The sequence below is a fragment of the Oncorhynchus clarkii genome, chromosome 33 (assembly GCF_045791955.1).
Source record: "Oncorhynchus clarkii lewisi isolate Uvic-CL-2024 chromosome 33, UVic_Ocla_1.0, whole genome shotgun sequence".
In the NCBI taxonomy this organism is placed as follows: domain Eukaryota; kingdom Metazoa; phylum Chordata; class Actinopteri; order Salmoniformes; family Salmonidae; genus Oncorhynchus; species Oncorhynchus clarkii.
The window spans coordinates 23,465,581-23,493,055 of NC_092179.1; the positions used below are offsets into that span (position 1 = coordinate 23,465,581).

The 27,475-nt window shown below is 44.9% G+C and overlaps 2 protein-coding genes across 3 annotated transcripts in view; one reads left to right on the forward strand and one right to left on the reverse strand.

Moving 5' to 3' along the window:
- The window catches only part of LOC139393229 (protein FAM3C-like), an 823,321-nt gene that overhangs the window by 153,001 nt on the left and 642,845 nt on the right, over window positions 1-27,475 (reverse strand). The gene's annotated exons all lie outside the window — the stretch shown is intronic.
- Window positions 12,384-14,983, forward strand: LOC139392843 (transmembrane protein 53-like). 2 transcript variants are annotated; one of them, XM_071141147.1, is made up of 3 exons: window positions 12,384-12,784; window positions 13,672-14,318; window positions 14,560-14,983. In XM_071141147.1, the coding sequence occupies exons 2-3, from the start codon at window positions 13,694-13,696 to the stop codon at window positions 14,919-14,921; spliced, it is 987 nt and encodes a 328-aa protein (XP_070997248.1). In that variant the 5' UTR covers window positions 12,384-12,784; window positions 13,672-13,693; the 3' UTR covers window positions 14,922-14,983. The 2 variants fall into 2 exon arrangements, with proteins under 2 accessions (XP_070997248.1, XP_070997247.1); XM_071141146.1 differs by having other exon boundaries at window positions 12,384-12,709.

A 27,475-nucleotide genomic window follows, 5' to 3' on the forward strand; every position in this document is an offset into this window, starting at 1 on the left:
TCTCTTAACCACCACCCATCACCATGCCAACAATCCCATCACATCCCCAAACACACTATAGGATTATCAGCATTATTCTGTCATTATCCTTTCTGTGTGTTCACTCTCTCTCCGACCCGTCCCTAGGTGTGTGTGTGTGTTCACTCTCTCTCCGACCCGTCCCTAGGTGTGTGTGTCTGTGTGTGTGTGTGTGTGTGTGTGTGTGTTCACTCTCTCTCCGACCCGTCCCTCGGTGTGTGTGTGTGTGTGTTCACTCTCTCTCCGACCCATCCCTAGGCTCCTTGCATCCGGACAGTATAAAACAATGGCAGCCTGTGAGGTTCATAAAGTTGCTTTGTTTGAAGGAAACACTAGAGTCGAACGGTCCATATTAGCTGTGCCATCTATAGCTCCACTGCTCCTTCCCTCTGTTCCTTTTATTAGAACACAGGATAACATACGGTTTTGTCATCATTTATTATCTCTTCCTCTGTATGTTATCTCTATCTCTCTCCCCATCTCTCTCTCCCTCTCTGTATATTATCTCTATCTCTCCCCATCTCTCTCTTCCTCTCTGTATGTTATCTCTATCTCTCTTCCTCTCTGTATGTTATCTCTATCTCTCTCCCCATCTCTCTCTTCCTCTGTATGTTAGCTCTCTCTTCCTCTGTATGTTATCTCTCTCTCCCCATCTCTCGCTCTCTCTCTCACACACACACGCACGCGTCTACCTGCATAATCACGCTCACTGATACATATGCACTTTGCCCTTGCATGAGACATAAGCCATATGCTGGAACACTGTCGTGCATTTTAAGAGACCACACACACACACACACACAGTACACACAAACACACACAGTACACACACATATTGTATTTCCCTCCCTTAGATCGTCCTTATGAAAGGTTCCATGTACACTGTGACAGTTGTATTAGACCGTGGTAGTGGTGCCACAACTCAGTCACTTGGTTTCATATGCCTCTGGTGACCTTTTTTAGTTGACTGGTACACACTCACATACACAATGTACAAAGAATATTATGTTATTTCCAAAGTATGCATACATATTGCTGTAGGGAAGACACACACCTGTATTTAAGAAGCTTAAAGTACCCTCTCCTTTCATTTGACTGTGTTTGTATTCATGTGTGTGAAGGAACTGCATCAATATTCACAGGATATTTGCATATTGAATAGAATCCCATTACATTGTCCACAGATACCAGCGTATATATTGAGACATGCAGGCGTAAAGCACACACACACACACACACACACACACACACACACACACACACACACACACACACACACACACACACACACACACACACACACACACACACACACACATAGATAACATACAGAGAGATGGGGAGAGAGAGAGAGAGAGAGAGAGAGAGAGAGAGAGAGATGTTATTATGTGAATGTATGTTCTAATGTACTGTGTGCAAGTGTATGTGAGAGTGTGTGTACTGGTATACGCTTAACTGTGTGTATATGTATGTGTTATAATCAGGGCTTCAAATAAACTTTTTGGTCCACTAGCCACTGTGGCAAGTACCAGACAAAATATTTTTGGGGTGCAATAATTGCTCCAAAACACAAAGAAAATTGCTGAACATGCTTTGTAATGTTTCTAAAACAATAAATGTATTACTAGTAAGAAGTAACTAATGTGGTATATTTAAACAATAAGGCCTGCGGGGATGTGGTATATGGCCAATATACCATGGCTAAGAGCTGTTCCTAAGTACGACACAACACAGAGTGCCTGGACATACCAATGGCTTTCAGCCAATCAGCATTCAGAGCTCGAACCACCCAGTTTATAATGTTTAATTAAATGTTTTGTGACCTGAGTCTTTTAACCAAAATATCACAGATGAGACAAAACATTTCACCTGCCCCCTTTAAGGTCGGGAGGTTACCGTGGTAGCACGACTAGAGTCCTGTTTGTGACTGACTTTCAGTCTGACTATTAGAAGCGTTGTCACCTCTTCCCTAGCATTTAAAACTCAAACATAGAAAAACAACCTAGCTTGTAAACAAAACAATGTAAATAGTCAAGAAACTCAACAACACAGTCTCACTTCGGTCCTTCTTTTTTTCAGTTCGCTGCAGCTAGCGACTGGAAAGAGCTGCAACAAACACAAACTGGACAGTTTAATCTCAATCTCTTCAATCAAAGACTCAATCATGGACACTCTTACTGACAGTTGTGGCTGTTTTGCGTGATGTATTGTTGTCTCTACCTTCTTGCCCTTTGAGCTGTTGTCTGTGGCCAATAATGTTTGTACCATGTTTTGTGCTGCTACCACGTTGTGTTGCTACCATGTTGTTGTTATGTTGTGTTTTGCTTCCATGCTGTGTTGTCATGTGTTGCTGCCTTGTTATGTTGTTGTCTTAGGTCTCTCTTTATGTAGTGTTGTGTTGTCTCTCTTGTTGTGATGTGTGTTTTGTCATATATTTATATTTGATTTATTTTGAATCTGAGCCCCTGTCCCCGCAGGAGGCCTTTTGGTAGGTCATCATTGTAATTACGAATTTGTTCTTAACTGTCTTGCCTAGTTAAATAAGGTAAAATTAACATTTATTTTACTATAAATGTGATCAAACTTTACTATTTTTATTCACAAATACGAGTGAAATAGACATTTTACCCGGCAATGCCAAAATCTAGTGGGTGTTTATTTTTATTTAAGCCCTGGTTATAATGCATTATAGCAGGTTGCAGATAGCTGGTGGATGCTGTTAGATGGCCAATAGAGATAACTTTGGTGGCCAGACTGATTCCCATTGGAGTGACAAGATACAGAGGGATACCTCACGGGTATATACTATTCACTCGTTGAAGGACACCGAACATTCCATATTGAAAACCTCAAATCAGGTGATTATGCTCACTTTTGAGGATGAAATGACAATACGTTCGAGCTAATATTCTATAAGAGGAAGAGGAGCTCAAGCAGTAGAATATTTAGGTGCCGGTACTCAGCTCCAGTGAGCTCCTGCCCAAGTCAACCACAGGATTTTGTGGATGGCATTTAAATAGAATTTAATTGATTGATTAATTGATTGATTGATTGAAACACAAATGACACCCAGTTTTGGCAGTACAGGAATGCAAATGTAATGAGTCTCTTCCTGTGGGATGTTGCCTGATCAATGAGTGTATGTTTAATACAGTAGGTTGTATAGCCCAGGGGGATTAGACAGACTGTCCCATATGAATGATAGGTGATCGACAGAGCAAGAGAGGGGACAGGTGTCACAGACTGGAGAAAGAGGGATCTAGTTATTTGACAAATAGAGGTTGGAGTCTGTACCGAGAAGAAGGGAGAGATACAGAGAGAGTGAAAAGCCAAAAGAGAGGAAAGGGGATGAGAGAGAGGCAGAAAGAGAAAGGAAAATAGGTAGAATGCTAGAGAGAGAGAGAGAGAGAGAGAGCGAGAGAGCGAGAGAGCGAGAGAGCGAGAGAGCGAGAGAGCGAGAGAGCGAGAGAGCGAGAGAGAGAGAGAGAGAGAGAGAGTTTGTGAGGTCTGGGGTCCGCTCACCAACCAAGACTTCACAAAATTGGACAAACACCAAATTGAGACTCTGCACGCAGAATTCTGCAAAAATAAAGAGTCCCCTAAGCAAGCTGGTCCTGGGGCTCTGTTCACAAACACAAACACACCCTACAGAGCCCCAGGACAACAGTACAATTAGACCCAACGAAATCATGAGAAAACAAAAAGATAATTCCTTGACACATTGGAAAGAATTAACAAAAAAACAGAACAATCGAGAATGCTATTTGGCCCTAAACAGAGAGTACACAGTGGCGGAATACCTGACCACTGTGACTGACCCAAACTTAAGGAAAGCTTTGACTATGTACAGAGCATAGCCTTGCTATTGAGAAAGGCCGCCGTAGGCAGACATGGCGCTCAAGAGAAGATAGGCTATGTGCTCACTGCCCACAAAATGAGGTGGAAACTGAGCTGCACTTCCTAACCTCCTGCCAAATGTATGACCATATTAGAGAGACATATTTCCCTCAGATTACACAGACCCACAAAGAATTTGAAACAAACCCAATTTTTATAAACTCCCATATCTACTGGGTGAAATACCATAGTGTTCCATCACAGCAGCAAGATTTGTGACCTGTTGCCATGAGAAGGAGAGTCGGACCAAAATGCGGCGTGTAGATTGCGATCCATGTTTATTGTGACTATAGCAACACGAATCTAAATACAAACAGTGCAAAATAATAAACGTAATGAAAACCGAAACAGCCTAAACTGGTGCAAACTAACACTAAGGACAATCACCCACAAACACACAGTGAAACCCAGGCTACCTAAATATGGTTCCCAATCAGAGACAATGACTAACACCTGCCTCTGATTGAGAACCATATCAGGCCAGACATAGAAATAGACAAACAAGACATCCAACATAGAATGCCCACCCAGTTCACGTCCTGACCAACACTAAAACAAGGAAAACACACACGAACGATGGTACCCCCCCTCCAAGGTGCGGACTCCGGACGCACAACTTAAACCTATGGGGGAGGGTGTGGGTGGGCATCTGTCCGCGGTGGCGGCTCTGGCGCTGGACGTGGACCCCACTCCATAACAGTTTTAGTCCACCTCCTTAGCGTCCCTAGATAGGTTACCCTCCTTAAAGACCGCTCGGGACAGAGGGGCAGCTCGGGACAGAGGTAGCTCGGGACTGATGGGTAGCTCAGCACTGAGAGGAAGCTCAGCACTGAGAGGAAGCTCAGCACTGAGAGGAAGCTCAGGCAGGTGGTTGGATCCGGCAGATCCTGGCTGGCTGGCGGATCTGGAAGAGTCTGGTCGACTGGCAGATCTGGAAGAGTCTGGTCGACTGGCAGATCTGGAAGAGTCTGGTCGACTGGCAGATCTGGAAGAGTCTGGTCGACTGGCAGATCTGGAAGAGTCTGGTCGACTGGCAGATATGGAAGAGTCTGGTCGACTGGCAGATCTGGAAGAGTCTGGTCGACTGGCAGATCTGGAAGAGTCTGGTCGACTGGCAGATCTGGAAGAGTCTGGTCGACTGGCTGCTCTGGCTGCTCCATGCTGACTGGCTGCTCCATGATGACTGGCAGCTCTGGCTGCTCCATGCTGACTGGCTGCTCCATGCTGACTGGCAGCTCTGGCTGCTCCATGCTGACTGGCTGCTCTGGCTGCTCCATGCTGACTGGCTGCTCCATGCTGACTGGCGGCCCTGGCTGCTCCATGCTGACTGGCGGCCCTGGCTGCTCCATGCTGACTGGCGGCCCTGGCTGCTCCATGATGACTGGCGGCCCTGGCTGCTCCATGATGACTGGCGGCCCTGGCTGCTCCATACTGACTGGCGGCCCTGGCTGCTCCATGCTAACTGGCAGCTCTGGCGGCTCCTTGCAGACTGGCAGCTCTGGCGGCTCCTTGCAGACTGGCAGCTTTGGCGGCATCCTGCAGAAAGGCAGCTCTGGCGGCTCCTTGCAGACTGGCAGCTCCTTGCAGACTGGCAGCTCTATGCAGACTGGCAGCTCCTTGCAGACTGGCAGCTCCTTGCAGACTGGCAGCTCCTTGCAGACTGGCAGCTCTATGCAGACTGGCAGCTCTATGCAGACTGGCAGCTCTATGCAGACTGGCAGCTCTATGCAGACTGGCAGCTCTATGCAGACTGGCAGTTCTGAACAGGCGGGAGACTCCGGCAGCGCTGTAGAGAAGGAAGGCTCTAACAGCGCTAAACAGGCGGGAGACTCCGACAGCGCTAAAGAGGAGGAAGGCTCTGGCAGCGCTGGACAGGCGAGGCGCACTGTAGGCCTGATGCGTGGTGCTGGCACTGGTGGTACTGGGCCGAGGACACGCACAGGAAGCCTGGTGCGGGGAGCTGCTACCGGAGGGCTGGGGTGTGGAGGTGGTACTGGAAAAACCGGACCGTGCAGGCGCACTGGAGCTCTTGAGCACCGAGCCTGCCCAACCTTACCTGGTTGAATGCTCACGGTCGCCCTGCCAGTGCGGCGAGGTGGAATAGCCCGCACTGGGCTATGCAGGCGAACCGGAGACACCGAGCGCAAGGCTGGTGCCATGTAAGCCGGCCCAAGGAGACGCACTGGGGACCAGCTGCGTAGAGCCGGCTTCATGGCATTAGGCTCGACGCTCAATCTAGCCCGGCCGACACGCGGAGCTGGAATATACCGCACCGGGCTATGCACCCGCACTGGAGACACAGTGCGCACCACTGCATAACACGGTGCCTGTCCGGTCTCTCTAGCCCCCCGGTAAGCACAGGGAGTCTGCCCAGGTCTCCTACCTGGCGTAGCCATACTCCCTGTTAGCCCCCCCCCCCAATAAATTTTTGGGGCTGCCTCTCAGGCTTCCATCCGCTACGTCGTGCTGCCTCCTCATATCTGCGCCTCTCAGCTTTCGCCGCCTCCAGTTCTTCTTTGGGGCGGCGATATTCTCCTGGCTGAGCCCAGGGTCCTCTTCCTTCTAATTCGTCCTCCCATGTCCATACCTCCTCTTTGGGCTGCTCCTGTTGCCTCTTCTAGAGAGAGAGAGAGAGAGAGAGAGAGATAGAACGCCCAATTTTTCAGTTTTTGATTTGTTAAAAAAGTTTGAAATATCCAATAAATGTCGTTCCACTTCATGATTGTGTCCCACTTGTTGATTCTTCACAAAAAAATACAGTTTTATATCTTTATGTTTGAAGCCTGAAATGTGGCGAAACGTTGCAAAGTTCAAGGGGGCCGAATACTTTCGCAAGGCACTGTATATATATATATATATATGTATAATATGACATTTGTAATGTCTTTATTGTTTAGACATTTCTGTATGTGTAATGTTTACTGTTAAATTTTATTGTTTATTTCACTTTTGTATATTATCTACCTCACTTGCTTTGGCAATGTTAACACATGTTTCCCATGCCAATAAAGTACCTTGAATTGAATTGAATTGAGAGAAAGGGAGAGATAATTATAAACAGTAGAAAGAGAGAGAGAGAGAGAAAGGGAGAGAGAGAGTTCTAAACAGTATAAAGAGAGAGAGAGAGAGAAAGGGAGAGAGAGAGTTCTAAACAGTATAAAGAGAGAGAGAGAAAGGGAGAGAAAGAGAGAGTTCTAAACAGTAGAAAGAGAGAGAGAGAAAGGGAGAGAGAGTTCTAAACAGTAGAAAGAGAGAGAGAGAAAGGGAGAGAGAGAAAGGGAGAGAGAGAGTTCTAAACAATAGAAAGGGAGAGAGAGAAAAGGAGAGAGTTCTAAACAGTAGAAAGAGAGAGAGACCCATATTTATGTTGATTTATTTTCCCTTTTGTACTTTAACTGTTTGCACATAATATGACATTTGAAATGTCTTTATTCTTTTGGAACTTTTGTGAGTGTAATTGTCACGCCCTGACCTTAGAGAGCTTTTATTGTCTCTATTTTGGTTTGGTCAGGGTGTGATTTGGGTGGGCATTCTATGTTCATTTTTCTATGTTTTGTATTTCTTTGTTTTGGTATGGTTCTCAATCAGGGACAGCTGTCTATTGTTGTCTCTGATTGGGAACCATACTTAGGCAGCCCTTTTTCCCACCTGTGATTGTGGGTAGTTGTCTTTGTTTGTTGGCACTATAGGCTTCAGCTTCACGGTTGTGTTTGGATTGTTTATTGTTTTTGTCGGCGTCATATAAATAAAGGAATATGTACGCTCACCACTCTGCACCTTGGTCCTCTTCATTCAACGACCATGACAGAACTGCCCACCACCAAGGGACGAAGCAGCGTGGTAAAGACATAAAGGCAGCGAAGGAGGAGCGGCGGTGATATGAGGAAGCTAACCATCGAAGCAGGCACGAGAGGCAGCCCGCACACAGGGATTGTGGCAGAGTCAGGATTCAGACCTGACCTGTTGGAGGGTGTGTGTGTGAGGTGGGGTAAAGGCATGAGGAGGGCACTTCTGGGGCAGGGCCCAGGGGGACTAGGAGGTGTTTTCTGGGACTCTGACATTTATCTTCCTGACTGCTCCTGAAAGTGATCCTGCTGAATCCGACACAGGAAATCTCAGGCTTTCCAAACACACACCAACGCCACGGAACAACAACACACACGCACAGCCAAACTGACAACACACCTACACACACACACAGCTCCACTGGAAACAGACACACAATCAAACTGACAACAGACATACACACACACACACAGCTCCACTGAAAATATGCACTGACAACATACACACAATCCAACTGACAACACACATGGCCCTGGTGAAACCCCAATGAGTAGAGTGATAAAGTGGGATGGGGGTTTTGAAGTACATGGGACCCTCCTCAGCTAAAGCACAAAATAAACCTTTAATTAATGGTATTATGATTAGCTCATTACATATGTTATAACCAATTTCAATATATTCTTATAGCAGTAAATGATCTCAAAATGAAGTATAACAATGTATGTCAATAAAGGAATAGGAATATACTGCTATACCTTGTGGGTCCCTAGGACCAGAACTGAACAAGAACAATTCTATCAATGATGAGACATACACCCTGTTTAAATCCCCTAAAAATGCAGTAACCCACCCTCCCTTCCTTGAGGTAATGATAGGATTTACGAAAGGAGAAATCCTTTCTATATTTAAACTAGGCCTGAACTTCCACTTTGACGACAATTGACAAAGTAATGTACTTGGTGTCTGGCACCACCATGTGGCAGCACAGGGAATTGCTTTGGTATGCATCTACAACAGAACATGTACTTTTCTCCATGTCTGCTAACAATCCTTCATCATGACCAATAGAATAACACACAGTAGCAGCCTCATGTACTGCGGTGTGTGCATACTGTCGTGTTATTAGATTCTTTTGACGACGGAAGGTCAAATCGGGGGACATGAAAGAGGCCTACTTTTCCAGTATGAAACCCTGAAGCACAGATCTGCTGTCATACTTGGCAGGAAAACGTCATACTTGGCAGGAAGAGGCTGTTCTTTTCAAATATTTGCCTCTGTCGAACAGCCAAGAGAACAAACATGCCTTTTCGTACAAGAGCGGCATGAGCCCGATGCCATTTGTGAAACTATGATCAATAGGTTATCGATGTACAATTATTTACAATGTAAATAAACAGTCCTAAAATGCAACGGAAAGACAGGTCCAATAACATGAGTTCTGTTTGTGGACCGAGACACCGAGTTGGTTGTTGCCCACTGCATGAATTGAAGCGCACGAGCAATTAAAAAAAGGAAGGTATGTCTGTGGACTGTGGTGGTCTTGCCAACACCTGTCCTCTTCAAGACAAAACTAACAATGGGGGACAAAGAGTTGGCATGATGACACAAACAGGCACTCAGGCAGTTTTCTCCATCTGTAACTAAACTTCGAAACCTGCTCTAATTCTTTCCCCTCTTCCTTCCCCCAGTGACTCCCACTCTGGGACAACCATGTCTGTGATAGTGGGAGCAGAGCGGTTCATAGCCCAGAGCATCATCTACTACTACACCAGCCAGAGACCCCCTCCCACTCTCACCATCTCCACCACCTCCTCCTTATACTCCCATCTAGACTCTCCTCTTCCCTCCCATCGTAGTCCCTCTCCACCCCCTTGCTCCCAGACTTCCCCTCTCACCACAATGTTTCCTCAACTCTCACCTCTTCATTTTTGGATGTACCAATCCTCTCTCGATCTTCGCCCTCCTCCCCCTGTCCCATCCTCCTGTTTTTCCCGTGGCTTGGCGTCCGACCGGGGGCCATGGCAAAGTACCGGGATCTCTACCTGGAACGCGGCCTGGACATCCTATCTGTGGAGAGCACTGTGTGGCACTTCCTGTGGCCTCGCTGGGGGCTGGAGTACGGGGCTGAGGTCCTGGAGGTCCTGGGAGACCCGCGTTTCAAAGGTCGCCCCCTTCTGGTCCACGCCTTCTCCATTTTAGGGTACACCTTCACCCAGCTGCTCAGCCAGATGGACAGGGAGCCACACAAGTACCCAGGCCTGGCCCAACGTCATAGTAACTACTAGTGCATCAACTACCCATAACAATTCTCCATTCCATGGTAAGCATGGTAACCATCCAAACAGGGATAACCTGTTCAGAAGTGTGTAACATTAATGTTTTGGACACAGAGCTGCAGCAGTGAGTGTATCATGCTGTCTATGACAGCATGGTGGTCGGGTCGCTGGAGCATATGGCTAAAGGTGAGAGAGGGGAAGGAAAGGAGGTAGGATTGTCAGTTTGGATTATTACTCTGAGAAAGGAGAGAGATCTGCTACTGAGACGGAGTGTGTATGGGTTAGTTTGTGTGTGGATGGGTTAGTTTGTGTGTGGATGTGTGTATGGGTTAGTTTGTGTGTGGGTGTGTGTATGGGTTAGTTTGTGTGTGGGTGTGTGTGTATGGGTTAGTTTGTGTGTGGATGTGTGTATGGGTTAGTTTGTGTGTGTGTGTGTGTATGGGTTAGTTTGTGTGTGTGTGTGTGTGTATGGGTTAGTTTGTGTGTGGGTGTGTGTATGGGTTAGTTTGTGTGTGGGTGTGTGTATGGGTTAGTTTGTGTGTGGATGTATGTATGGGTTAGTTTGTGTGTGGGTGTGTGTATGGGTTGGTTTGTGTGTGGGTGTGTGTGTATGGGTTAGTTTGTGTGTGGATGGGTTAGTTTGTGTGTGGGTGTGTGTGTATGGGTTAGTTTGTGTGTGGATGGGTTAGTTTGTGTGTGGGTGTGTGTATGGGTTAGTTTGTGTGTGGGTGTGTGTATGGGTTAGTTTGTGTGTGGATGTGTGTATGGGTTAGTTTGTGTGTGGGTGTGTGTATGGGTTGGTTTGTGTGTGGGTGTGTGTGTATGGGTTAGTTTGTGTGTGGATGGGTTAGTTTGTGTGTGGGTGTGTGTGTATGGGTTAGTTTGTGTGTGGATGGGTTAGTTTATGTGTGGGTGTGTGTATGGGTTAGTTTGTGTGTGGGTGTGTGTATGGGTTAGTTTGTGTGTGGATGTGTGTATGGGTTAGTTTGTGTGTGGGTGTGTGTATGGGTTAGTTTGTGTGTGGATGTGTGTATGGGTTAGTTTGTGTGTGGGTGTGTGTATGGGTTAGTTTGTGTGTGGGTGTGTGTATGGGTTAGTTTGTGTGTAGATGTGTGTATGGGTTAGTTTGTGTGTGGGTGTGTGTATGGGTTAGTTTGTGTGTGGATGTATGTATGGGTTAGTTTGTGTGTGTATGGGTTAGTTTGTGTGTGGGTGTGTGTATGGGTTAGTTTGTGTGTGGGTGTGTGTATGGGTTCGTTTGAGTGTGGGTGTGTGTATGGGTTAGTTTGTGTGTGGGTGTGTGTATGGGTTAGTTTGTGTGTGGGTGTGTGTATGGGTTAGTTTGTGTGTGGGTGTGTGTGTATGGGTTAGTTTGTGTGTGGGTGTGTGTGTATGGGTTAGTTTGTGTGTGGGTGTGTGTATGGGTTAGTTTGTGTGTGGGTGTGTGTGTGTATGGGTTAGTTTGTGTGTGGGTGTGTGTGTATGGGTTAGTTTGTGTGTGGGTGTGTGTATGGGTTAGTTTGTGTGTGGATGGGTTAGTTTGTGTGTGGGTGTGTGTGGATGGGTTAGTTTGTGTGTGGGTGTGTGTATGGGTTAGTTTGTGTATGGATGTGTGTATGGGTTAGTTTGTGTGTGGATGTGTGTATGGGTTAGTTTGTGTGTGGTTGTGTGTATGGGTTAGTTTGTGTGTGGGTGTGTGTATGGGTTAGTTTGTGTGTGGGTGTGTGTGTATGGGTTAGTTTGTGTGTGGGTGTGTGAATGGGTTAGTTTGTGTGTGGATGGGTTAGTTTGTGTGTGGATGTGTGTATGGGTTAGTTTGTGTGTGGATGTGTGTATGGGTTAGTTTGTGTGTGGATGGGTTAGTTTGTGTGTGGATGTGTGTATGGGTTAGTTTGTGTGTGGATGTGTGTATGGGTTAGTTTGTGTGTGGATGTGTGACAGAGAAAATCATTTAAAATGTAATTAACCTTGACCGGTAAATAAATAACCTAATCATGACCAATAGAATAACACACAGTAACAACCTTATGTACTGCAGTGTGTGCATACTGTCCTGTCATTAGATACTTTTGACAAATGACATAGGCCTACTTTCCCAGTATGACCCCTCATACAAGGATAGACACCGACATTCTTGTCAGGAAGAGAATGTTCTTTTGAAATGTGTGCCTCTGTCGAACAGCCAAGGAACAACTCTGTCTTTTCATCTTGTTCTATAGTTAATCACAATGTATGAAGTCAGAACGTGCAAGAGCGGCGCGCGCCCGATGCCATTTGTGAAACTATGATAAATTGGTTATGCATTTACACTTATTTACAATGTAATGATGACAGTTCAAACAGTCCTAAAATGCAACGGAAAGACAGGTCCGATAATATGATTTCTGTTTGTGGACCGTGGTTTGTGGACCGTGACAACGGACCTGGGCTCTCGTGACATTTAACGGCAAATGGAAAAGCGTATGTGAATATGCAGTTGAGTTTGTTTTTCCGCGCCCACTAGGTGAAACGAAGGGCACGAGCAAAACCAGGACACGGAACGGACTGGAGCGGCGCAGAATCGAATAAACTCAGGATCTTGAAAGTTGTGGTTATTTCCAACCCTATCGAGTTCGTTTATAACGGACGGTTCATGAATGCTCGAATCTATTAAAGAGGTTGATTCACAGAAAGAAGACCGTGGAGGGTGGGCAGATTTCAACTGCTATGAGGATTCTCAAATTCTTCATGGGGTACAGTTGCAGAACGCTATGAACGCTGCCTGCTGTGTGACGTTGGCTTTGTTTGAAGAAGTTGCATGAAACTGGGTATGTAGAAATGACAGATGCTGAGCTATTTAACCATTTAGTTATTTGCGTAATTTAAGTTATTTGGCATGAAGTAGTAGAGCATAGTAGAGCATATTAACAAAATGGACCTGTATCTGTGCTTTTATTGAACCTTTATTGAAGACTGCTGTAAGACTGACACATATCACCACATGGACAGGCTGCATCCTTGGTTGTGTTGTTGAACTGTCCTAAGCTTAAAACGTTTATGTGAACTGTAGTGTCTTAGCTCTTATTACTTATTTATGTAATAAGAAAGACTCTGAATACAAGAAATTGAACTGGAGCTTCACATTTACAACTGGAGCTTCCCTTCACAAAATGTATATATATATTTGTTTGCTTTTTTGAAGTCTAATATGGTCCAAGGCAGGGCTGTGCACAGACCTTTTGGGGGGCATGTGTTTAAGAAAAAGGGTCCCCACAACCGCAGTCACAGACTGGTTGAGCAATTATTACAAGAAAAGGGGAAAGCAGCTGCACAACCAACTGAGTCTGTATCTGTAGACTACTATCTACACCCTCTAACCAAATGAGAGTCAAGCCTGATCCCCATAAGCTGGATCCGACAACCTTGCATGTATGTCTGTGTGCACATGACTGTGTATGTAGGGTATACATTCATTTCAGTTGAGGTATATTGGTTATGCCTCAAGCGAATTTTTTGGGGTTTTTTTTTGCTCATATTTCCTGGCCTGGTCCCAGATCTATTTGTGGTCTTGCCAACACCTGTCATCATCAAGCCAAGCATGACAATGAGTGACAAAGAGTTGGCATGATGGCACAGACTGACACAGACAGTTTTCTCCCTCTGTTACTTAACTTCTACTCCTGCGTTAATTCTTTCCCCTTTTCCTTCACCACAGTAACTCCCACTCTGGGCCAGACATGTCTGTGATAGTGGGAGAGTGGCGGTTCATAGCCCAGAGGGTCACCAGAAGCATCACATACTACTACACCAGCCGGACACCAGGGGGCAATAACCCATCCCCCTCTTCTCCAACCATCTCCCCCACCTCCTCCCATCTAGACACTCCTTTTCCCTCACCCTCCCTCTCCACCCCCTTGCTCCCAGACTTGCCCTCTCACCACGACGTTTCCTCAGTTCTCACCCCTTCCGCTTTGGATGTACCAACCCTCTCTCCATCCTCGCCCACCTTCTCCCCCCGTCCCCTCCTCCTGCTTTTCCCGTGGCTGGGCGCCCGACCGGGGGCCATGGCGAAGTACCGGGACCTCTACCTGGAACGCGGCCTGGACATCCTATCTGTGGAGAGCACTGTGTGGCACTTCCTGTGGCCTCGCTGGGGGCTGGAGTACGGGGCTGAGGTCCTGGAGGTCCTGGGAGACCCACGTTTCAAAGGTCGCCCCCTTCTGGTCCACGCCTTCTCCATCGGCGGGTACACCTTCACCCAGCTGCTCAGCCAGATGGACAGGGAGCCACACAAGTACCCAGGCCTGGCCCAACATGTCTATGACAGCATGGTGGTCGGGTCGCTGGAGCATATGGCTAAAGGTGAGAGAGGGGAAGGAAAGGAGGTAGGATTGTCAGTTTGGATTATTTGGAAAAGAGAGGGATCTGTTACTGAGACGGTGTGGATGTGTGACAGAGAAAAGGCCTGCACTTTGCATCCTTGTTTGTCACAATGTTGCTTGTGTTTACTGTATGCGGAAATTACATAGGCCTATCCCATTGAATTAACAAGAACTGAAATGTAATTAATAATATAATCTGTGTGTGTCTGTGTGTGCCTCAGGCCTGGGTCTGACCCTGTTCCCTCATATCGAGCCCCTGGTGCGATACACTGCTCTGCTCTACTTCTGGCTCTTCAAGTCCCAGACGGTGTACTACTACGACAAGTCAATCCAGGTCTTCTACAACAGCCCCGTCACCGCCCCGGCGCTCTTCTTCTTCTGCGAGAACGACGCGCTGTGCGACCCCGTCGCCATGGAGGCGACCATCTACATCTGGAGGAAGCGGGGCATTGCTGTGGAAACCGGGAAGTGGAAGGAGTCTGTGCACGCTGCTCATCTACGCTGTCACCCGGAGGAGTACCTTTCCATGTTGGAAAAATTTATGATCTCGCTCAACATCGCCACCCTCAGGGAGAAGATGTAAATGGCTCATGTGCTAATCACAGTGGGGGGGGGTTTGATAATTCAATAAAGCCTGCAAACTCATGTTCAAAGGAAGTCTGCATTATTTACTTCCCGGTTGCAATAATAACAACCTATCTCCTAGCATTTGTTTACCTATTATTATTATCATTGCCAAGGCCATGTGGCAACATGTACAGTTATAGCATCTTCATTTTACCAGCATTGCTGTAGCAAAATGTGGTTAATCCGGTGGTTAGGCTATTAGCTGGACAAAAGTTGGCTACATGAAAGGTGCAATACTGTTAATATAACCGTGTGTTAGTGTGGATTTTCAGTGAATTTATGTAAATCACCAAGGCTCATCTGTATTTCTTGTGGTCCAGGATCCGAGTTTGGCAAACCCTGGTCTGTGTCACAGTCCATACGCACCAGATAACAGCAAGGTCACTATGTTAACGGTGAAACACATGACAGACACAGCTCACTCACTATACGTTGATTCGCAATAGATATTTATTGAGTATTTATTGTAAATATTGATTGTAATTGTTTTTACATGAGTATATATTCATTCTCAATAGCTGGTGACAGGGTGTACAGTGGGAGAGAAGAAGAGAGAGGGAGAGGAAACATTTTGAAGATGAGAAAGAACTGAAGAGGAGGAATACAGAAAGGAGTGGGAGGGTTTGAAGAAAGGAATGAAATAGAAAAGAAACACAGGATATTGGGAAGAGATAATATGAGAGGTGGAAAAAAAGAAAGATAGGCTACTGAGAAGTCTGGACAAGAATTCCCAAGATGAGCTATATGTAAACCAAGTCTCCTGTCATCACAGTCCAAATACAGTATCATGCAATCTGCTTTGTCCTTCTGTTTGTAACTTATTTGATCCAACCCAAGAGGGTGGAGTTAAAACAGTGATATGCAATTTCCAGGCGTTGCTGACATGATACCACAAAAGGTGATGTCTACACCTATGTTTCGATGGTCAGCGAAGTAGTTCATGACTGTCAACTCTATGAGTAGCTACTAACACAATCTGTGGGAGGTTCTCTTTTCATGCATTTCCAGCATTTAAATAAAAACAAATAAAAAAAAATTGAACCCTTATTTAACTAGGCAAGTCAGTTAAGAATCATCAAATCAAAATCAAATCAAATTTATTTATAAAGCCCTTCGTACATCAGCTGATATCTCAAAGTGCTATACAGAAACCCAGCCTAAAACCCCAAACAGCAAGCAATGCAGGTGTAGAAGCACGGTGGCTAGGAAAAACTCCCTAGAAAGGCCAAAACCTAGGAAGAAACCTAGAGAGGAACCAGGCTATGTGGGGTGGCCAGTCCTCTTCTGGCTGTGCCGGGTGGAGATTATAACAGAACATGGCCAAGATGCTCAAATGTTCATAAATGACCAGCATGGTCAAATAATAATAATCACAGGCAGAACAGTTAAAACTGGAGCAGCAGCACGGCCAGGTGGACTGGGGACAGCAAGGAGTCATCATGTCAGGTAGTCCTGAGGCATGGTCCTAGGGCTCAGGTCCTCCGAGAGAGAGAAAGAAAGAGAGAAAGAGAGAATTAGAGAGAGCATACTTAAATTCACACAGGACACAGGATAGGACAGGAGAAGTACTCCAGATATAACAAACTGACCCTAGCCCCCTGACACATAAACTACTGCAGCATAAATACTGGAGGCTGAGACAGGAGGGGTCAGGAGACACTGTGGCCCCATCCGATGACACCCCCGGACAGGGCCAAACAGGAAGGATAAGAACAAATTGTTATTTAGAATGACGGCCTACCGGGGAACAGTGGGATAAGGGCCTTGTTCAGGGGTAGAACGACAGAGCATCTGTTGCATATGAATGATAAAGTGTGGACAACAATGCTATGCAGCAGAATTTTTTCCCTCTCTGCAATTCGATGTAGTTTCTATTCAACTTTTTTGTCTAGACAGTACATTTGTTTTGGTCTCACAAGACAGAGTTGTTTATGAGGAGTTAAAGGCTTAACTTGTGGTGAGGTATCTTGGCCAAGGGTACTTCCTGTGAAATCCCATCCCCATGTGATATTGACTGCACACACCCCAGTAGGCATAGGTTTGCACTTGCGGAACAACCTGTGTCTAACCTCTGGCACCGGCAGAAAGAGACTTTGAAAGATACATAAATATAGGCACGTGCATGTGTAATGGGGTAGAACCGTTGATATTGTGAACGAAGCCTTGTTGGGCTGTCAGTCCCAGGTGTGGCTCATTGTTGATTAAGGGTGTGATCCACAGTATTTAAGTCAGCTCTGTTTGTTCAGTCAGGTGTTCCACTTTACTATGTTAAGGTCGACGTACAGTTGGAGGACTGTGACTACCACCAGCCCTTACGATGGAGGGTATGAGACCTCTTCAGATGACCACCACCAGCCCCTACAATGTAGGGTACAAGGCCTCTTCAGAGGACCACCACCAGCCCCTACGATGGAGGGTATGAGACCTCTTCAGAGGACCACCACCAGCCCCTACGATGGAGGGTATGAGACCTCTTCAGAGGACCACCACTATCCCCTACGATGGAGGGTATGAGACCTCTTCAGAGGACCACCACCAGCCCCTACGATGGAGGGTACAAGGCCTCTTCAGAGGACCACCACTATCCCCTACGATGGAGGGTATGAGACCTCTTCAGAGGACCACCACTATCCCCTACGATGGAGGGTATGAGAACTCTTCAGAGGACTACCACCAGCCCCTACGATGGAGGGTATGAGACCTCTTCAGAGGACCACCACTATCCCCTACGATGGAGGGTATGAGACCTCTTCAGAGGACTTCCACCAGCCCCTACAATGGAGGGTACAAGGCCTCTTCAGAGGACCACCACCAGCCCCTACGATGGAGGGTATGAAACCTCTTCAGAGGACTACCACCAGCCCCTACAATGGAGGGTACAAGGCCTCTTCAGAGGACTACCACTGTCCCCTAAGATGGAGGGTACAATACCTCTTCAGAGGACCACCACCAGCCCCTACAATGTAGGGTACAAGGCCTCTTCAGAGGACCACCACTATCCCCTACGATGGAGGGTATGAGACCTCTAGACGTCTTCATGCTTATCAACTCTATGAGCATCAGGCCAAAATGATTCTACAGGGACGTTTTCTCATCATGCGTTTCTGGAATCTGTTACATTTATTTGCTAGAAATGTGGACACCAATATTTTATAGCAGGCTTATGGGAAGATGGAGCGCTGTTACTGTAATTTAATTATGCCAATGTGTTTTCAATAATTAAAAACCCTTCATCTATTTTATGAGAATTTGTAAGATTCTTGTTTGCATAAAATAGACGGAGACCAGCCATTTCAATAATAGGTAACAGAATTTATTCTTGGAGCGCGCTGCCACTTCACCACAAGCAACAGTTTACATACAAAACATGACGTCATTTCATTGCTTAACAGAAACCCCTCCTCTCGACAGGGACAAAGTGAGGTGAAAAGTTCATTCTAACTTACTAACACAATCCCAGGTAACTTTTGACCCCTCAACATTATCGATCACCACTTAGCTGACAGTTCTAATTAACAGAAAACCTAGGAATGTCTTATCTAAAAACCCCAGAGCTCAGTTTCGTCGGTTCAACCATAGGTTAACGACCTTATCTGTTTACACAGTCCACTTCTTTCTTCCTAGTTGGAATGGTGTTCATTAACTTTAATTACTCCTTGTCTGTGTCACAGAATCCCATTTTATGAACTCATATTGTTAATCAGATATGAGTAAACAGAGTATGAGTTTACTTAGTTACAGTTCTATTTGAAATGGGGATATTGTTTATTCATTTATTCAAGCGCTCCAGCTATGTTCTGGTGGAAGAGAAGATCTGGAGGTTGGGGGTGGATCGGCCACACCATCCAAACGCCCCCCTCCAACATCACCAGGCAAGCTGTATCCTAGAACCCACAAAGGAAAAGAGTACCCAAGATACACCTGGAGGTGGGAGCTGAAGGAAGATACAAGGAAAACCAACATGAGGTGGAACCAGCTGGAGAATACTGCCCAGAACAGAGTGCAATGGAGAGCAGTCATCATTGGTCAATGCTCTTGAAGGAGCGATGGGCCTGACCAATGAAATGGAAGTTTTGCCTCTGCTGTTCATCTCAGTTTGTCTTTAATTTACTGTCTCTACCAGGGTTTCCCAACTCTTTCCTCGAAGTCCAAGATGGTTCACTTTTTTGTTTTAACCCTAAACTGGCACACTTTATTCAGTTAAAAGTTTGATTAGTTGATTAATTTAATCGGGTGTGCCAGTTTAGGGTTAACAAAACAAATGTAAATGTCTGGGGGAGCCAGAGGAGAGGGTTGGGGAAACTCTGCTCTATACCCCTCAAATCAGGTGCAATTAATTCAGGTAGAACAGAACCAGCAGTAGTCTGGACTTCCATAGGATAAGACTTAAACAGCCCTGGCCTATACAGTACGTGTTAGTTTAATCCACAAAATACTAAGTGCATTACCAGCCACCACAACTGGATAAGGAAGTAAAGGATTAATTTATGGTTAAGTATCTTGGCCAAGGGTACACTCTGAACTACCATCTCCATGTGGTCATACGTCGAGCTCTTGGCTGCAGACACCCCAGTTGGCTTGGGTTTACAGTTGAGGAGTGACCTATGCCTAACCTCCCTAACAAAGAATCACACACTCATGCATGCGCACACACACACACACACACACACACACACACACACACACACACACACACACACACACACACACACACACACACACACACACACACACATTCTCTCTCTTTCACAGGCGTGCACGAGAGCGAGGGAGGGACTGAAAGGAGTGTGCAGACAGGAGAGAAGGTGAATAAAGATGAAAAAAGGTTATTTTCCTGGCACCACTCTGCCAGGGTCCTCAACTCCCTGTAGGCTGTCTCGTCATTGTTAGTAATCAGGCCTACCACTGTGTCGTCTGCAAACTTGATGACTGAGTTGAAGAAGTGCGTGGCCACGCAGTCATGGGTGAACAGGGAGTACAGGAGGGGGCTGAGGTTTATCAGACAGTGAGCGACTTTAAGAATGCATCTATAATAGGATATAACCGCTGCCAAAATGAAGCAAAGAGACCAAGGTTAGAAGTGAAATTAGTATTAGGAAATAAAATGGCACCACTTTACATGGTGTTGCTACAGTATCAGATACATCTAATCCAATCTAGTATCTAATCCAAAGGTCACATATGAATAATGTGTGTGTGTGTGTTTGTGTGTGTGTGTGTGTGTGTGTGTGTGTTAGAAATCAGGCCTACCACTGTGTCGTCTGCAAACTTGATGACTGAGTTGAAGAAGTGCTTGGCCACGCAGTCATGGGTGAACAGGGAGTACAGGAGGGGGCTGAGGTTTATCAGACAGTGAGCGACTTTAAGAATGCATCTATAATAGGATATAACCGCTGCCAAAATGAAGCAAAGAGACCAAGGTTAGAAGTGAAATTAGTATTAGGAAATAAAATGGCACCACTTTACATGGTGTTGCTACAGTATCAGATACATCTAATCCAATCTAGTATCTAATCCAAAGGTCACATATACGAATAATGTGTGTGTGTGTGTGTGTGTGTGTGTGTGTGTGTGTGTGTGTGTGTGTGTGTGTGTGTGTGTGTGTGTGTGTGTGTGTGTGTGTGTGTGTGTGTGTGTGTAACCAGTCTGTGCCTTTTAAGGTGAGGGAGGATGATTGATAGCCTTATTTCTACTACAGCATAATGGATGACTGTCATTCATATTCCATTCACCCAGCTCAACGTAACATTGATAGGTTTAGACAATTACATGATGCTCAAATTTCCCCTGTACCCATCATGAGGTTACTACAACCTAGCCTATGAATTAAAGTTTACAATGTAGGTGCACAGGTTGAGAGAATTTTGAATAATCAAGGTGACAGACAGTGACACATTCAACACTGCCTTACACATTCTGCTAATAGTTGCTTTGCCTCTTTTGTGACTGGCTTGCATTATGATTTTTATGCAGTGGTACATTATTCCTCTTAATGGATGTGTTCCTGTCCACAATGACTGATATTGTGGTGTGCCTAGTGTCATGATGTGTCCCTTTCTGGGTGTAAATTGTGCCCCCCTCTCTCACTCTCTCTCCTACAACCAGGTTCTGTTATCTCAGGTCATAAATTCCTGACAAAGACAATCTCCCCCTGGTCATGCAGAAAGAGAGGGAGAGAGCACAGAAAGAGGACAAAGGACTTCACTTGGCCGAACTCCTAAATCCCCAAAATGGGAGAATTAAACAATATTGCTACGTTTGAGAATGTGGGAATAGTCCGTGGACACTTAACTTCTTGGTGACAGGGGGCAGTATTTTCACGTCCGGATGAAAAGCATGCCCAAATTCAACTGCCTGCTACTCATTTCCAGAAGATAGCATATGCATATTATTAGTATATTTGGATAAAAAACACTCTGAAGTTTCTAAAACTGTTTGAATCATGTCTATGAGTATAACATAACTTATTTAGCAGGCGAAACCCTGAGGACAAACCATTCAGATTTTTTTTATTTTTTAGGTCACTCTTTTTTCAATGAGTTTTCAGGGACCTTCTTGCAAGTCCTATAGCTTCCACTGGATGTCAACAGTCTTTAGAAATTGGTTGAGGTTTTTCCTTTGTGTAATGAAGAAGTACGGCCATCTTGAACGAGGGTAACTTGGAGTGTACTGTTAGATAGAGGCGCGTGACCAGAAAGCATGCTACAGATTGTTTTCCTCCTGTATTGAACACAGATCATCCCGTCTTCAATTTTATCAATTATTTACGTTAAAAAAGACCTAAAGTTGTATTACAAAAGAATTTTGAAATGTTTTGGCAAAGTTTAAAGGTAACTTTTGAGATATTTTGTAGTCACGTTGCGCAAGTTGGATCCGCGCAAGTTGGAACTGTGATGTTTATGGGACATATTGGAGTGCCAACAAAGAAGCTTGTCAAAGATAAGGCATGAATTATATATTTATTTCTGCGTTTTGTGTCGCGCCTGCAGGGTTGAAATATGCTTTTCTCTCTTTGTTTACGGAGGTGCTATCCTCAGATAATAGCATCGTTTGCTTTCGCCGAAAAGCCTTTTTGAAATCTGACATGTTGGCTGGATTCACAACACGTGTAGCTTTAATTTGGTGTCTTACATGTGTGATTTAATCAAAGTTTGATTTTTGTAGTAATATATTTGAATTTGGCGCTCTGCATTTTCCTTGGCTTTTGGCCAGATATCCCAGAGAGGTTTAATGGACAGTTGTGACGAGTGTGTTTCATTTCGTGATCTCATGAGGTACAGGAAACACACCCTAAGTCTGAAGCCCACCGTTTGCAACTGGGGCCTGGACTTCCTGACGGGCTGCCCCCAGGTGGTGAAGGTAGGAAACAACATCTCCACTTCGCTGATCCTCAACACTGGGGCCCCACAAAGATGCGTGCTCAGCACCCTCCTGTACTCCCTGTTCATATATGACTGCGTGGCCACGCACGCCTCCTATTCAATCTTCAAATTTGCAGATGAGACAACAGTAGTAGGCCTGATTACCAACAATGATGAGACAGCTTACAGGGAGGAGGTGAGGGCCCTGGGAGTGTGGTGCCAGGAAAATAACCTCTCCCCCAACATCAATAAAACTAAGGAGCTGATCGTGGACTTCAGGAAACAGCAGAGGGGACATCGGCGGGACCGCAGTGGAGAAGGTAAAAAGTTTCAAGTTCCTCAATGTACACATCACTGACAAACTGAAATGGTCCACCCACACAGACAGTGTGGTGAAGAAGGCGCAACAGTGCCTCTTCAATCTCAGGAGGCTGAATAAATTTGGCTTGGCACCTAGAACACTCACAAACTTTAATAGGGATGCACAATTGAGAGCATCCTGTTGGGCTGTATCACCGCCTGGTACGGCAGGGCTCTCCAGAGGGTGGTGCGGTCTGCCCAACACAGCACCGGGGGCAAGCTACCAGCGTTCCAGGACACCTACAGCACCTGATGTCACAGTAAGGCCAAAAATATCGTCAAGGACAACAACCACCCGAGCCACTGCCTGTTCACCCCGCTATCATCCAGAAGTTGAGGTCAGTACAGATGCATCAAAGCTGGGACCGAGAGAATGAAAAACAGCTTCTATCTCAAGGCCATCAGACTGGTAAATAGTGTCATGGAAAATTGCAAGATTATGTTATAATGCTTGTATTACATAATAATAGTTGTTATATTCGACAGAATAGAGTATTGTGTGTGTGTGTGTTCCACTGAGGATGGGCCTCTATGAGATAGCACTGACAGAGGAGATTTACGATGTCTTTGGGTGATAAACCCTAAAGAGCTTTCCAGAGAACATTAGCTAATGGTTCTGTTCTATGCCGTACCAGGGAGAAACGGTTCCCTTCTGGAGTAAGGGGGCCAGACTGGTCTTTACAATGAAAACTGTTGACACAGCAGTATCTGTCTGCTATGCTTTATAGATATCTTTCATACAAATCTTAACCTTTGTGAACTGTTCCTAAGATCTGTGGTTCATCAGTGTAAGTTGAGAGGGGTGTATCTTGGCTATAAAAGATCTTTGTACTTTTCTGCAGTCACTTCTCAATGGTTCATTAGAAATAGTGAATTGTTGAAAGTTAAATGCTATTGCAAAGCTTATTATTATTAAAGATGTAGTTTAAGTATAACTCTGACTGGTGTGTAGTTTGTAACTCCTCATTTGGTAAAGCAGAAACATGCCACCACAATAGCCACCACTAGCACATTAGAGGCTGCTGCCTATATACTGTACATAGACTTGGAATCACTGGCCAATTTATTAATGGAACACTTTAAAAATGTTTACACATTTTGTATTACTCATCTCACTCATTTCATGTACATACTGTATTCTGTCCTACTCTACTGTATCTTAGTCTATGCTTCTCTGACATTGCTCATCCAAATATTTCTATATTCTTAATTGCATTCCTTGACTTTAGATTGTGTGTATTGTTATTTATTACTTCCTAGATATTACTGCACTGTTGGAGCTAGAAACACAAGCATTTCACTACATCTGCAATAATATCTGCTATACACATGTTTGTGATGAATAAAATGTGATTTCATTTGATTTGTAAATAAGGTATTTCTGTTTATTTTTTATTGTTAATACATTTCAAACATTTCTTAAAACCTGTTTTTGCTTTGTCATTATGGGGTATTGCATGTACATTGATGAGGGAAAAAACCCTATCAGAATAAGGCTGAAACGTAACAAAATGTGGAAAACGGGAAGGGGTCTGAATACTTTCCGAATGCACCGTAAGGTTATGTGTAAGAACGCAACTGCACTGAAATGAATAGCCTGATTCAATGCGATTCTCCTGAATAAAAAATATTAAAGTTGATCTGTTATTAAGCTGTTAGGTCTGAATAGACCCATACAGCTTCCATACCGATTCTTTCTTTTTGGTCTTTTGCTATAGGCATTCCAAATTGCAGATCATTTAATAAAACAACCATATTTTCTGTGTGATAACGACACCTGCTTTTCATTTATAAGTGAATGTTTTCATAAGCCTTTAGGCCTACCAAGAGGCCATGATGAGGCTGAACAAGACATTTGATAGGCTAGTAGACTATGTAGAAATAATCCCCTCAATTCAAGCCCTGCATTGTAATAGCCTAGATCGCTTTTAGCCCATCTCTATAACAAGGATTAGGCCTATATCCTCACATACCCCCTCAATTCAAGCCCTGCTTTTAACCATAAGACATCTCCACAGAAATTGATAGGTTAAGGATTGCATGTTGACTGTGATAGTGTCTGTTAACCATTACACTTGTGGTGACCTGGGAACTGGGGGGGAAAATGAGGTCAAATCATGCCACCAGTGATTTTCAGGTCAGAAAGTCAGAGAAAGATGCCAGAGTTTCTGAATTGGAATTCCGAATTAGATGACCGTTCCAAACTATTTTTCCCAGTCAGAGCTATTTTTTTTCTGAGGTCCTGGTTGTCTTCAACACACTGACGTTGGAAATCAGAGATTGCCGAGTTACAAGTTGTTTGAATATGCCACTAGAGACCTGACCGCAGGAATGTCCACCAGAGTTAATAATTCATGTCTCTACCATAAGCCACCTCCAACGCTGTTTTAGAGAATTTGTCACTATGTCCAACCGGCCTCACAACCGGAGGCCATGTGTAACCACACCATACCAGGTCTCCACGTCCGGCTTCTTCACCTGTGGGATCGTCTGAGACCAGCCACCCAGACAGCTGATGAAAATTTAATTTTATAAATGGAAATGCACGTACCATGACAAGATCCTGAGGCCCATTGTTTTGCAATTAATCTGCCACCATCCTATCATGTTTCAGCATGATAATGCCCCAAGAATCTGTACACAATTCCTGAAGCTGAAAATGTACCAGTTTTTCCATGGCCTGCATACTCGCCAGACACATCATCCACTGAGCATGTTTGGGATGCTCTGGTTTGACTTGTATGACAGCGAGTTCCAGTTCCCCGCTGTAGTATCTGGGATCTACATCTGTTTATATTAGTGACTATGCTGTTACTAAGCAGTAATGTATTACGGCAGTGTTACGTTACTACACCTAATAGGAAATGCACATGCGTACTAGGGTGCCGGGAACTGTAGAGCACGAGGTGTTTTGACTAAAGGAAAACTAACTGTACTCCAGTCTCCTGCCTGGTCATTTCTCCACAACACAAATATTACAGTGGCGACGAGGTGATTAAACTACATAAACGGACATTGCTTGAAGGGAAGAATGTTGCGTGAGTAATGAAACTCAAAATAATTATGTAATTCGTCAGTTATTTTTTATTTTCTTTCGCCAGTAGAGAAGGCTAAGCACTGCTAGTAGGTACAGTATTCAGGAGCTGCCAAGTAGCAAGACTATTGGAGTCCAGAATAGCGACACTGCCCTCTAGTGGTAAAAAAAACTGTCATTGAACCCATTGAAATTAGGCGATCTCAGTGGAGACATATTGTCAAAAAAAAAGGAAGAAGGAACGTAACACGGTGTGTACATTATTACAAATGAGTGCAGTGAATGAAGTAATTGCAGAAACTTCTGAAGTGAAGAATTAGATGAAAATTCAGGCTGGCTGCAAAGGAAATCAAAGATGAAAAGAAGCAGACGTATTTCTCAGTGTTTTGGGTCCAACTGAGTTTGGATTGCTGAAAGGTCTCATTGAACCAATAAAAGCAGTGGAGTTGAACTATGCAGAACTGACTGAAACTCTTTCAAGGTATTTCAAGCCTAAGCCAATTCTCATTGCAGAACGTTTCAGAATTTACAAATGTCAGCAGAGTCAAGGGGAAACCGTGGCTGACTACATCCTTGCTTTGAAAAGGCTGGCAAGTACATGTGAGTTTGCACGATTTCTTGATGATGCTCTCAGAGACAAGTTTGTATGTGGTCTCACAGGTGAAGCACATCACAGAAGGCTTCTGTCAGAGAAGGACCTGACCTTTAAGAAAGCCTGTGATATAGCACTTGGACTCGAGCTTAACCACAGGGATACTATTGAGCTATCGGGACAATGCTGAATGCCAGAAAGGTGTTCACAAGGTCAGTGATGCACGTGGTGAAAAAGGCTCACAAAAGTCACACTTTTCTCATTCCCGTCCTCAAGGTTACACAGGAACAAAGCAGCCCACATCTCAAAGGTCTAAGCCAAGTTGCTACAGATGTGGGGGAGATAATCATCAGCACAGTGAATGTCGATTCCAAAATGAAAAGTGCAACAATTGTGGAAAGGTTGGACATTTACAGAGAGTGTGTAAAGCCTTGAAACGCAAAAGCCAAGAGCACACAAAGTGTCAGACGCAGCATAAGAAGAGGAAGGCACAACTGAAACAGTATTGGAACTGTTCACAGTGTACACAGCTCAACAACAAAAAGATGGAATCTATCTCAACATGGAGTTAGCATGAAAACCAGTAAAAATGCAGCTGGACACCGGAGCGTCTGTATCTCTGGTTCCAGAGAGACTCTACAAAGAAAAACTGAAAGAGTGCCCTCTTCAGCCCGCGTCCATCTGCCTTTCTTCATACACTGGTGACACTATTCCTGTGTTAGGGCAGATCCAGGTACCAGTCCGGTATGAGGGGAAGGAGTGGACGCTACAGCTTGTCATTGTTAAAGGAGAAAAATCAGCCTTGCTAGGCAGAAACTGGCTACAGTTGAACTGGGGAGAAATCTTCAGTCTGAGAAATGACAAACCAGTGAGTCAGGCTACACTCACTAACATGACAAAAGAACCAGTGAGTCAGGCTACAAACTCGGTGAGCGTAGGTTTGGCATAATGGGCAGTTGGCCCCGAACAAGATGGCGTCTAGGCCTCGACGGTTTTTGAGTTATGGCCGTTTTTCTGGGATTAAAGGTCCTAAATGGAAATAGAGAAATTATTTTTCCACTTCAGGTCAAAGTCAAGGAGCCTCCGGTGTCAATAAAAAAAGAACCAGCCATTTATCTATCGTCATTTAAGAGAAACGGAACAATGACAACTTGGCAATGGTC

Bases quoted from the DNA above. Each gene is read 5' to 3' on its own strand.
- LOC139392843 (XM_071141146.1), top strand. From the start codon at position 12,684: ATGAGGATTCTCAAATTCTTCATGGG. The intron at 12,710-13,671 runs GTACAGTTGCAG...CCTTCACCACAG, and splicing joins ATTCTCAAATTCTTCATGGG to TAACTCCCACTCTGGGCCAG. The intron at 14,319-14,559 runs GTGAGAGAGGGG...TGTGTGCCTCAG, and splicing joins GCTGGAGCATATGGCTAAAG to GCCTGGGTCTGACCCTGTTC.